Here is a 13,049-nt window from a genome sequence, read left to right as displayed (position 1 = left end):
TTTTCATCGCTTCATCGCCCGATACGTTAGCTTAAACTTCCTGCAGCGGGCCAGCTCCGACGCCTCCCCCCCGGTGCAGCCTGCAGCAGGCACCCCCGCCGGCGCTGCAGCACGGCACGGCGGGCAAAGCCCGGCAGACTCGCCGGCTGCCTCCCATCGATCTGCCCGCCTCGCGATGCTGCACGGGCGCATCGCTAGAAAGAAAGCGCCCTCCTTGAATGACGCGGGGGCAAGATGGGGGAGGGCGCAGGAGGAGAGATGTGTTAGTGATCGGAAACTTTTGGCTGGACTGGAACCTGCCTCCCTCTCTCTCTCCCGCGCGCTCCCATTAGGTTTCTGTGCTGTGTGCATGCCCCCCCTTCCCTCCGCCCCCCCCCCCCAACCTCCCGTTCTCGCTCTCATTCTCTCTCCCGTGTTTCCCTCTCCGGAGCTCTTTGATCAGACAGCTGCACCCTGGATTAATCCCGGGCTCCGTCTCCGCTCCAGGATCAGCGCCGCAGACCTTGCCAGGGCTCCGGGACTCCACCGATGGCACATCCCGCTGACCCTGCCCGCAGATCCAGCACCCAACTCTGCCCCGTGAGCCCGCCGGCCGCACGCCGCACGGATTAGGGGGGAACCCACCGCGCTGCAGCACTGGGTGCCAGGGGAGCAGAGGCACCGGCAGTGCAGTGACAGGGGCACGCTCGCAGCCCCGGATTCTTTCTGCCCGCTTTGGAATCCGCATTTCCCCGCAGCTGTCCTCCTGTGCTCGCCTCCCATGGATTGCGCGGTGCTGGAGCAGGGGAGCGTGCAGTTTCCCGGCCGGGATGCAGCAGCGGCGGCAGGGCTGCAGCCTTGTGCCCGGGCAGGGATGCTGGCGCTGCGGAAGCCTCGCAGGAAAAGGAAAGAGGTGCTGCTGGGCCAGCTCTGCCTGACCGGCTGCCTCCTGCTGCTCGCCTCCTCCTTCTCCCACTGGGCCCAGGAATCGGGTGAGTGCAGTTCCGGGCAATGTATGTGTGCACGACCCTCAGTCCATGCCCCAGTGTCAATCCACGGCGCCCACGATGTGTGTGTGTGATGTGGAGGGCATGATTCAAACAGCCCCATTCCGGTTATCTTAGACCCCCTGCAGTGTGATGGGGCCCCCTGGGTGGTTGGACATTTTTGGAAATGCACCGATTTCAAAATGTTGCTGTTGAGCGGAGCCGCGCTGGAGGGAATCGGTGTGTCAGCGGCTGCTCTACAGAGTTCGCATCCGCCCCCCGCAGCGCAGCCTTGTTATTGGAAGAAAAATCAATGGTATCCCGCTAGGTCAGCATTGCGCGCACGCCGGGATCTGCCGGGTTCTGTGAACTGTTCGTGAACCTGGGGACTTGTGGGCAGCGACAGCTTGAGTGTAGGAACAATGTTACGTTTTCCTACAGCAGTTCATGCCGCGCTGCTCCCTGCTTCCAGGCGCTATACTATTCGCTCGTTTATTGGGACCCGGTTACTCACGCGAAATCAGGAAGGGCAGTTGCGGTCGAGGGTGAAGCGGGGCGGGATGGGGGCAGGGAGAGGTGGGGGTCACTGGACTCGGATCACTCACTGGGTGTTTCGCTCTGTGCTCTTCTGGAGGGGGAAATGTGCCCTAGAGAAAATGCATTCTGAATAGTTGTGTGTGATATGAAAGGCAGAGTCATCCCATTAGAGACCCGTGAGTATTTATAGCGCTCTTTTAATCCCTTGAAAACATACTCTTGTTTGCCTCAACAAGTTTGTGGCAAGTTAAAAGAAACAATTGTGTTACTTTACATCGCAGCATCCAGTGTGTACTCCATCCGGGTTATGGACTGCGCATTGTTATGGGGAAACAGCAACCCCAGCTTCCGTCTGCTGGGTTCAATGTCAGGGTCACGGTGCTGCCAGCAAGCTGGGCTGGTAACCTCGGGCGGCAGGGCAGCTCAGCCCCCACAGAGCACGCTATGCTGCAGGAGGTGAAGGTCCCCTATGGCCGCGCACACATTCAGCAGTTTGCCGTCTCTGAAAATGACTCGGCATCTTATGGAAAAGGATGGCTCCCTTCGGGGTCTTTCTAGGAACAAGGAAGCCACGTGCGACGTATGGCGGCGGGAGGGGCAGCGGGGGACCCATTATTGGCTGCTGCTGCACAATGCAGTGCGTGCCGCTCGCCCGCATTTGTATATCCACGGCGGCGCCGGCGCGCGGGCTCATTTGTGTATGCATAGACAGTGCCGGGTAATGAGGCGCGCGCGGCTTCCAAGCGCACAGCTGCGCCCGGGTCACGTGGAGGGGCAGCCAGGCTTGCGAAACCACGCGCCGCGCTCTCTGGTGTTAGTGCGTGGTGCGGTTGGCGCGTTTTTTTTTTTAATGACAGACAGCAGGGCTGTGTGAATCTCCACACGCTCTTACCCCCGCGCCTCCGTGTCCCCCTAACCGGGGTCACCGGCTGTGTTCCACGACGTGGCCTTTTCAGAGAGAGGAAAAGCGGCCGGAGTTACTACACCGCTGCTGGGGGGCCTTGTTTGCTCGCTGCTTTAATAGCTTAATATAGATCCGAGAGGCCGCCCCCCGCCGCTTTCGAGAGAAACATTATTATCGCGGAGAAGTGACAAAGCAAAGCAGGATTCTCTGCCGCAGTGCACCGGGGCCTGCCTGAGAGTGTCGGGCAGCTAATGATGCCTGGCTCTGCAGGTAATGTGTTTGGGCGAGTGACGTCGGTGGCACTTCCAGGCTTGTGAGTTTATTGAAAAGTTTGATGGAGCCTGCTCCCCAAACCACCCATATAATCCTGACTGCAGAATGGCGGGTTGCCTTTACAGTTGTGGAAGCGGGAACCCCCTAAAACCGTACACAATTCTTGGGATCATATACTCTCCGATACAGCATGCCACACTTTCCCTCTCACCGCCTGAAGCGCATCTTACAAGAGAGCAACAGAGGACCCAGGACCAGATTCATGTTTTTTTCTGCGCAGTAAACAGGGACTCTGTGCGCCAAACCATGTGCAAAATCCGGTTTGTTCATGGAATCAACTGCGTGGGACTTTTTCGTACTTTATGGGGAATTCGCGCAGGGTCGGCACGTCTATGCATGCAGTCGATCGACCAGCTCGAGACACCTGGCAGGGCGTGAGTGAGGCTTGCGCAGAGGCCAGAGTAGGGGGCGGAACATGCAAAATGGGGAAGAGCATGAGAAAATGGGTGTTACGAGGGACGGGCCGCAGGCATCCAACGCACACCCACAAATGCGTGGAACGAAGCATATTCATGGATCTGACGGCGCAAGCTCTTGTTAGGGAATGGCCCGTGCAAATCCCTAAATCTATACGCCACCGAAGGCAGCGGTACAGACACTTGCACATAGGAATCACTTCTGCGTGGTGAGATCGCATGTTGAATTTACGGGTGTGTGCACACAGACAGGGTTCAGAACGAACTCAGGATTGCACGTACGCAGTTTAGCGCAGTGCATTAATAGTTTACAGGGGTTCCTATGCAGATTGTCCAGATTTTACCTGAGTTACGGAAATGTGTACGCATGTTGTCGGGGTGCCAGTAATAGTTACAGAGGACGCCGTGCAGTGTCACCAAGGTGTAGTAGACCTCTTTACAGGGGACCCCATGCACTGTTTCAAGGGTGCATATGTTCACACGCGAGGAGCACACAATGCTAACTGTATCTGGCTTTTTGCTTTGCGTGGGGGTATGTCAGGTTCGTTCTGACTGCGACTTATGTATGCAGTCACTTTCTACGAACAATTCCATGAATACGTGAAGCACGAAGAAAAACTTCTGTGCTCAGGCACACGCAGAGGCGTTCTCGGCACGTGGCCTTTGTGGGATCTCTGCTCACTTTTACATGAATTGGGCCCTGAATCTATAAAGGGCCTTTCAATGCCCTGAAAAAGAAGGCTGGCTTCTTAGACCGGCTCTCTTGGGCTCTGTTTAGCAAATCTTTTTTTATGGAGCTCTGTGTGCCGAGTCCTCCTGCCTCTAAGCACTGTAACGACAGCTATTGTTATTGTGATCCAATATTATGGTAGTCAATTTTTGAACCTCAGAAGTATAAAGGTCTGAGTTATCCCCGCTGGGATTCCACCATGTGTCCTGCAGGCTGAGGACAAATATCCCGGGCGAGTGCTTATCCATTCTTCTGAGCAACAAGGACCTTTGATAGAACTCTGTGCTGTCGAAGTGTTTGGTGTAGAATACAATGAATATATTTGAGGGGCACATCATGCCAGATGGGTCCACAGTAAGGACCCCAACTTCACAGGAACAATTTATTCTATCTATCGCCCTCCCTAACCCCACGAGGCTCATATTTCATCATTTCCATATTCAAGGTCTTCACCCTTGACCCGAATGATCCACCAAACAGATGTTAAACTGGGAAAAGCCACACTCCAAAATGTTCACTTAGCATACATGCTCTGTACAACACTGCAGCTTTCATTGTTTAAAATTGTGCAGTTGTGCGTTATTGTGTAGAGCATTACCTGCTCCCTTGTATACTTCTAAGCACTCAGATGCACTGTTAAGATTACATGAAACTAAAAATGACCTATTTCAAGAACACCTGACCAAGGACTAATCCCAATGGATGCACAGACTGATGCACAGGCCGCAACTCACAATACAGCACTACTTTTTATAGTTGCTAGCCCAAACACTGAGTAACCAAAACCTGTACAGCACTCTGCTGCTCTAGAGTTAGGTCTGTGCTTTAAAAAAATGAAAGAAAGTAAATGGAATAAAAACATGCATGATTCGGTCAGCCAAAGCAAGCAGAGCTCTAAAGGGTCTGTAGTAGAGCCCTGAATTTCAGGCCACCTGTGTTCTTCAAATAGTAATTAGCAGTGGCTGAATCTGTCACCGTGGAGCGAAATTGAAGGACTCCTCCCTGGTTAGGTCCTGCTAGCATAGCGAAATTCCAGGAATTCTGCTGCATAGTTCCACCACAGATGCTAAGCACACATATTTTGCATAACCCGGAAGGCACAATGTTCGGAAAGCTTTGATTGGCTGGCATGTCAGGGATTATAGCCAATCAGAGCACTCAGAGTCTTTCGACTTAAAGAAAAGTTCAAATGGGTGTATTGTCCAGAAATGCCATCCTCTAGATAGGCAGAATTTCAGCCATTCAGAGAAGCCAAAATGAAACTTGCACACCGCAGTCAGAATGTCAGAGTGGGCGGGATTTCCGCCCAATCTATCATTCAGCACTGCTAGGATTGGAATGGGGATTTTCTCCCATCTCCATGTACAAGCACACACTATTAATTGTATGATACTGTGTGACACCGAGGACACTTACATGTGAGGATGGGCTTCACTTTGAGGAGTCTCTACTGAGTTCAAAACCCAGAGGAGGCTCTCCTGACAGTCGTGAGATTCACGTGATCAGAAATATAGGTTGCCTGTGGATTTATGGAAAACAGGCCACTCGTTAAGCTGGTGCTCGGCTCCTTTGGGACTCCTCTGCATACAGCATTCCCTTTCTGACTTCCCTGCTTCAGAGGCACTTTCATCTTCACGTTAAACACGACCGAAACAGCTCACCAAAGGCCTTCCCTTTGCACAATAGCCTGCTTGGCTGAGAAGACCAGTTCATCGGTTACTTTTGAGCACATATTTTCTTTGGGTGGTGGGAGTGCTACTGTAGTGTGTGTGATGGCCTGCATCAATTTAGAGTTTTTAGAGGTTGTGAGTGTGAACTTCATGTAGTGTTTCACAAAAGGAGAACTGCACTGTAAGTGCATTTGACAAATAAGGGATTTCTTGAGTACATGTGCCATACATCCTGGCTTACAGTACTAGATCTTGCAAGGAAGCTATAGCCTTACTTTTCAATTGTACTGAGCCCAATATTCTTTTTGATCTAATTAAGTTCCTATAACCAGCTTTACATAAAAGATTGTTTAAAACACAAGTAGGGACTAATAATATATATCTAAAAGCTGATTGTGCCCTATGGGTGAAATTTGTAGAAATGTGTTTCATACAGAGTTCTTTTTTATTATAGTTTTAACTTCGATTGTAAATAAGTTAAACATTTGGTTGCCAAATAACTGATCTTGATGTGGATTGATTTTTATTATGTATGTATTGTTAATGGAGTAATCTGAATAAACTTTTTAAACTGAGTACATGTTGCCAGCCCGATATGCAATATTTTTAACAGTGTGAAACAAAGCAACAAGAAGCAGTACCCTCTATGCACTATAGATGTGATCACACCCATACTCATGAATGAATGGGTATCATCACGCCTCTTCAACCAGAATCACATAGTTTTTTTATGTAGCATTTGATGCCAGACTTCAACCTCCAAGCGTGTGAATTCCGTGCTATTCAGCATTGAACCGGTGCTGCTCAGCGTTGTCTTGTTTCCAAGATGAGCACGTTGGCCCTGAGCTATCCTGCCGACCCAATAGCCACAAAACTCTTTTGTTGACCTTATGCCTGGGCCAAAAATGTGGAATATCCTCTAATGTTATGTTATGAAGCTTTTATAATGTACCTAATCGCCACCGTAGTGACTCTCCGAGCACCAAGTCTTGTCTGGATTATGGTGTATCAGTCGTTAGTCTGCAGAGGAAACAGCAGAGAGGAAGGTTAGGTGACTGGCGAAAGAGGTTACAGGTCAGACAAACAAAAAGCAGTGTACAGTAGGTGGGTGCATGCATTTGAGAAAGGCTTGCTAAACCTAGACTGGAGGATAGCTCAGAGGCACCGTGTTTGTCCTGGAAACTAAACAGCACTCAGCAGTACAGTTTTGAATCCAGGTCCTGTGCTTAGAGACTGGTTTCGGGTAATTAGTGTGTTATAAAAGATTAATTAAACCTGGAGCGGGTCCAGCAGGTAAACTCCCTGTCTTTTGCTCAGGCATGGAACATCAATTGTTATGCTGGAATGGAAGAGCAACCTTGCTGCCGCCTGGCCTGTTACTTGGCAAATCTTCTGCGCAGTGTAAACACTTCATAGGGTGCCGGATTGTATGATCGAGAGATGGTTACATGCAGCCCAAGAAATGGAGGAAGTCTCTCTGAAAGCATAGAGAAGAGGGTCTTAGTCCCGCCTCTGCGGTACCCTACCTTGGAATACCCCTAGTCAGCAAAGAGTAACAAGTAAAACCGAAACCGAGGAAGTACTGTAGAGACCAGAGCTCGATAAGGCAAATTCGCAGTTCTATGTTTCAGGGAGAGTCGAAATACATCTTTACTTTACTGCAGCAGGTCGAATGGAAATACATGTTAAAGAGATATTGAGGTAGTGGAAAGGCTGTCCAATTATTCTGTTAGCATAACCTGTGATATACAGGTCCAATAATACTAATAGCATGGCATTACACCTTACACAGTTAAGCGAGAAAGGACAGTATTAGAGTATTGACTCGATAACACAGGCCCTGTCTGACGAGCGCGGTTTCAAGAGATCATTTTCAGGGTTTGTGAAAACACAAAGGCAACATCATTCATTATTCAGATTAAAGTCCAGATGTGGGGGCATTACCAGTACTTCTTTAAAGGCGGAATGTTTATTTTTTAATTTTAAAGTATTTTCGTTTTATCTTCTCTGGCGATATCACTATTGGTTCCTGCCCCATGAACCACACCTAAGGGAGTGATGCTGCCCACAGGTAGCCTCCCACCCCCCAAAAGAACAAAGCCCCCCATACAAGGCTGTGTACACGTGACAAAGGTGCCGACAGTTTCATTAAAACAGATGGCTTCGTATTTCACCTTTCCCAGTGGAGCAAAGACCTTGTAATCGTGGGGAAAATCCCTTCATAATGAAATGCCTCAGTACCCCGCTCTACCAACTGGGCAGTGCTCAGAAACAAAGTACAAAAATGCTATATAAATCCCCTGTGCCCACGTTACCCCAAGACCTGAAGCAGCACGCGCGCATTCTGCTCATGCACAATTGATGTTTGTGCATGCACACTTGCATTAGCGCTAATGCACCCTCCTCTTCACTGCATGTGCACTAACGCGTATGCAATTGCGCTGCCACACCTTTTCAGTAATGGAGCCCCAGGACTTTTCTGTTCAGCCTTAATGCCCCTAGAGGCGATTTAATTAATTGTTTCATTGGCAGAAATTCTCAGTCAGCCCACAAGAGCAGCAGCTACCTTTAGCAAAGGTACTACTAGTAGGCATTTGGGGGCACCTCCATTTCCTCCATATGGGAGGTTGCATTTGGGTAAGGTAGCTGGGCAGTAGTTGGCCAAGGGTGGACCATGCCTGCACATTTGTGTTGTGCAATGGCACAACCTACTTTGCAGTGTGTCGACCTGCTTTTAACAACACATGGGGCCTCCAGTGAAGTCAGCCATTAGGGTTACCTGGACATGGTCATTACTGCTGACAGGTAGGAGTGCCCCCAGCATCACTTGACACATTGTGGCGGTCGTACAATCTAGGCAATATGGGATGGAAGGGAGTGACGAGTATAGCGGAGATGGAGTAACATTTTTATTGGATACACTTAAAAAAAATGGGAGTTGTTACCAGCATTCTGAACAGGAAAATTGCCATACTCAACATTCTATGGGACCAGTTGAAGGCTAAGAAGGTAATACCAATAATTTTGATGGGCATCTGGTGGATTCTCTGAGTGTGGTGTGATTTGCTAGTTTTGAAGATCTTTTGTTTCAGTAGTTTGTATATTGATACTTTTGGGTATAGAGAGTGGGCATTAATCGCAAAGAAAAATGGAGGGTTATCGATGAAAGAAAAAAAGCACTATTGATCCAAAGAAAGCATCCCAAGCACCATGCTTTTAAGTCCAGCCATTCATGAAAGATTGCCTCCACTGGGCACGCTCTCACAATAGAGGTGCACCAGAGTTGCTCCCTGGCTCCTCTTCTTTCCCCTTTACATCTCCACACTTGGCAAACTCATCTCCTCCTTTCTGCTTCCCTTCCACCTATTTGCTAATGTTGCCCAAGTTTCCTTCTCTTACCACCTTTGCTGACAAACAACCCCCTCGCATCTCCACCTGCTTCTCCGCCATCCATCACTGGATGGCACTTTTCTCTCTGTCTGATGCCTAGTTTTTCAGGAACATAGGCGATCTTCCTCCAAGCTTCTAACGCCTCACAGTATGTCCCCTCACTTATATCCATAACCATTGATTGCCTCTTCCTACTCTCTAAGACTCATAACCTGGGGTTCAACTTTTACCGCAACTTTAAACCCAATCTTTTCATCACTTACAGGCCTCAGCTGCCAGCCTTAAACACTTCAATATTCGTGAAATCCATCACAAGAGAAATCACTGAGTGGTAATCTCCTTTCTGGTAGTTACTACATGGCATGTTTATTTTCTTTTTTACTTTTACTGGGTTGGGGGTGCCCCATCCCTCTATACCAACCCTCTAACTAAACCTCAAATACCCTCACCCACTGCATTTTACTCCCTAATCCTCAACATCACATATACCTAATTATTTTATCACCACAATGCAACTACTGAAAAGTAAATACCACTCATAAACTCTGCCTGTGAAACAAGGATACACAATCCTAACCTCACCTATCACTCCATTGAAAGCTCCATTTCACACCAGTCTGGCGAGTGCTCAAGCCTCCATATGGGTCCTCACCAGCATCCTCCAGCCCACTTAAGATATGGTAGATCTTTCCCACCTACACTCTCTTTACCTACTACATTGAAAGACTGATATGCAAATGGATATTTCTCTTCTGTGAAAGGTATAGTGAGCTAAAGTGTGGCTGCAGACTCTCGAGTGGGTACCTTCCCAAAGAACAGGTCATTTAGCCATCTTTGTTCTCGCAGAGGGGCGCCTATGATTATTTTTTGATGCATTCATTGCCGCCCTCCGGCCATTGACTCAGTGTGGGGTGGCTTTCCATCTAGCAGCTTCCCCTTTACACATGCCTTCCTTTGGTCATTACATCCATCTGTTGTCTGTTGCCCCCACCCCTGATCTTGTTAACTCTCTCCTGCCTGTGACACTGCGATCCCAAACTCTCCTCATGCCCTGTGTTCCCTGCCCACATTGTCCTACTTCTCGCCCCTTTATACTCCTTGTTCCTTGCCACAGGAACTCCCTCCTCCCGAAATGAAGAGCATTGCTGCCATGTAAGGCTTCAAATTCACACCAAAGGAGTACTTACTGTATCTTGAAGCAGCATGAAAGACAAACAGTGGCATCTTCCCTCCTCCCTGAACATCCACTCTGCCCACTTGTATTTGATTGGTCAATCTGTTCTGTGTCCATTCTATGTCCCCATTATTCCATCTCTCTCCACCTGGTTCATGTCGCTTTCACCTCCCCTGCTTGCCTCCCTGCAAAGTACAAAGCAATGGGCCTATATCCCTGCCCTTTTGACCTTATGTCCATGCTTTCTGGTTAAAGCAATATGCTCTCTTTAGTAAAAAACAAAAACACAAAGATGGTTTATGTTGTATGAGTGGGTTGTGCATGCATTTCAATTAGTGTTCAGGACCGATGTGTGCCCGGAGGTTAGACAGGTCAAAGGTGTTGTTGAAATTGGTTTGCTCAGAGTATTCCTGTGCAGGAGAGATTTGATGAGAAGGTTCAAGGTAGGATGGGTCTGGAAGGAGAGGTTACGAGATGTGGCTATTGGTGTAGAGGAGTGGATAAGAGACTGGTTAAGAGTGTATACCTTCTGGGTCAGAAGGCCAAGAATGAGACTTTCTATGGTGGGTGGAAGGTGCTGGATGTTTAGGAGAAATTGCTGAAGACTGTTACAAAGATTGCCTCTGAAGAGGGATCTTCGGAGTGCCCCTGCTCAGGAGGTCTTCACACTCTAAGAGCCCTTGTCCCCCTGGGACTATGGGTGGTGGGCTACATCTCAAGTGCATGACAATGAATTTCTAAGGGGTGGCAATACCCTGCAGATGGCTAGTCAGCAGCTTATGCGGGTGCTGCTATGGCATGCCAGTTCCTCAGAGACATGGGCAGGAGCAGGTACACGCCCACTGACATAACGTGTTATGTGTGCATCAAGTGCACGTGGAGAGAAAGTGCACTTACGCTGAGCTAGGGTAGGTGAGTACGAATGATATGGAAGGATGGCTAAGCCTTATGCCACTGTAGGTAGGGGGGTATGTGCAATTTCTGCCCCAGTGACCTTTCTTCTAGTACATTCTCTCATGCCCCAGATTGAGTGGCACTGGGGGAGATACTGGACTTCTTCTTTTACCCTTTCTGGATTCCTTCGGCCTCATAATTCTCCCACCACGTTTTTCACATTTCACTGTGTTCCCTTTTCCTGCCCATACCGTATTATCTTCTGGGTTATCCATCGCCTGCCAGGCCCACCAGGATCTTTCTATGCAGATCTGTCTTTGCCTTCCTCTTTCCTGTGCTTTTGCAGGTGCATCTTCTTGGCAACTTCCCTTTTGATCTTGTTGCACCCTTTTTGCATTCTCCTTTACTATTTATTGTAGACTATAAGGGCCCGATTCATGGAACATTTGCCCGGTTCAAAGTGAATCTGCACTGCTGAAAAGTGACTTTGCACTGCTGACATAAACCCTGATTCATGGAACCGTGCAAAGTGTATTTTCGCAGTGCGAAGTCCGGGCAAAGTCAGCGCATAGTGATTTTTGCAGTTCAAAATGACCTTTCCCGGACTTTGCACGGTTCCATGAATCCGTGTTTGTGCCGGTAGTGCAAAGTCACTTTTTAGCAGTGCAAAAAATTTACTTTGAACTGGGCAAATATTCCATGAATCAGGCTGAACACTCCAACAGATAGATGTTGATTGGCCAGCACTTGTTGAGGAAGTCTCAAGGATATTCACCTCAGGAATGTCAACCTGTGCTACACTGATGATCTCCAATTAGTGTGAAATTCATACATGGTTGGTTGTTGCATCCCTGAGAGCTTTCAATCTTGGGTTGATAAAGCTTTGTATAAAATAGCACTGGCCAATACGACAATAACAAAGTTCTACATGGAGCAAGAATGCAAACCTTTCAGCTAATTTGCATACCGTGTTGCATTGCTGTGCTCAGCTCTAAAGGTGAACTTTCACTGATGGCTACCTGGTGGTGCTGTACTGGGATTAGCTAAAATAGCCTATTCTACTCAAATTACAGGAAGAAGGTTTTTTAATACTTTTTTTTGAAAAAACAATATAATTTTCATAGTTTATGGTAAACAAGCTACAACCCACAAATCTTGAGAATGTCAACCTATGCCGGCCGCACTGATGATCTACAATTAGGGTGAAACATTTATGTGGTTGGTTGTTACATCATTTGAGCCGCCAGTCTTGGGTTGATAAAGCTATGCACAAAACAGCATTGCCTATATGATAATGATTGGCAACTTTCTGCACGGAGCCAACATGCAAGCTTTTTAAATACCCATGATGCACTACTGTCTGGATCCTATCTATGTGGGACTGTATTGTGTGTATCTTATTATTTGGTGACCTGGCGTGGCCAATTCTGCTCACGTTTTCAATCTAGTGGGTCTCTCAAGATGGTTAGTCTGTGAGCTAGTTCGGTGTGCCTCTCTTCTCATAGGTGTGTCCAGGAGCAGATGTTGACTCAATGAGCTTGCTGTTTATGCGTGTGGTCGTCATGGGTGTTGCTAGGTCTGTAAAAGATCTGGTGCAACGCTAATGTCGGGATTGTCGGAAATCAGTGATAGCTAGCCTTTTGGTTGAGCTTCTATCCAGGCGACAACCAAAATACCCAGGGCTATAGCCCCCGCCACCCCCTCCACACCAGCAATGCCTCTGGTGCTCTTGCAAATAGATTGAACATGGATAGACAAGTTGACATGCCACGGACTGAGGGTTTTAAGTTCAAAGGCTAGAGAAGGGTGGCCAGGAATTATTTCACTCTAGGAAGTGGGAAGGAGCATGTTTCCTGCAGGAGCACCCAGGCATTCAGATAGGAAAACGTTTGGCAAAGCCTCACTAGTGCTATGAATGCAATGAATGCAAGGCTGCAGTGACCATGTGGTTAAATGGATACTCAATAATCCGTGGTAGATCCATTGAGGAGCTGTCGAGGTTTTATGATTTTGCATGGGCCTTGTGTCATCGCATC

At 48.3% G+C, this 13,049-nt stretch overlaps 1 protein-coding gene across 1 annotated transcript in view; it reads left to right on the top strand.

The window, feature by feature from the left end:
* The first annotated feature begins 257 nt into the window (after positions 1 to 257).
* SLC24A3 (solute carrier family 24 member 3) overlaps positions 258 to 13,049 on the top strand; it is a 1,254,778-nt gene continuing 1,241,986 nt past the window's right edge. Inside the window, exon 1 of the mRNA XM_069607530.1 lies at positions 258 to 971. Coding sequence (XP_069463631.1) covers positions 761 to 971 — 211 coding nt within the window. The 5' untranslated portion in view covers positions 258 to 760. The remainder of the gene's footprint in view (positions 972 to 13,049) is intronic.

Source organism: Ambystoma mexicanum, chromosome 4q, assembly GCF_040938575.1.
Source record: "Ambystoma mexicanum isolate Mex_15411 chromosome 4q, UKY_AmexF1_1, whole genome shotgun sequence".
Lineage (NCBI taxonomy): Eukaryota > Metazoa > Chordata > Amphibia > Caudata > Ambystomatidae > Ambystoma > Ambystoma mexicanum.
The sequence above is the reverse complement of the archived record's forward strand: the minus strand, read 5'-3'. Positions and strand labels throughout refer to the sequence as shown.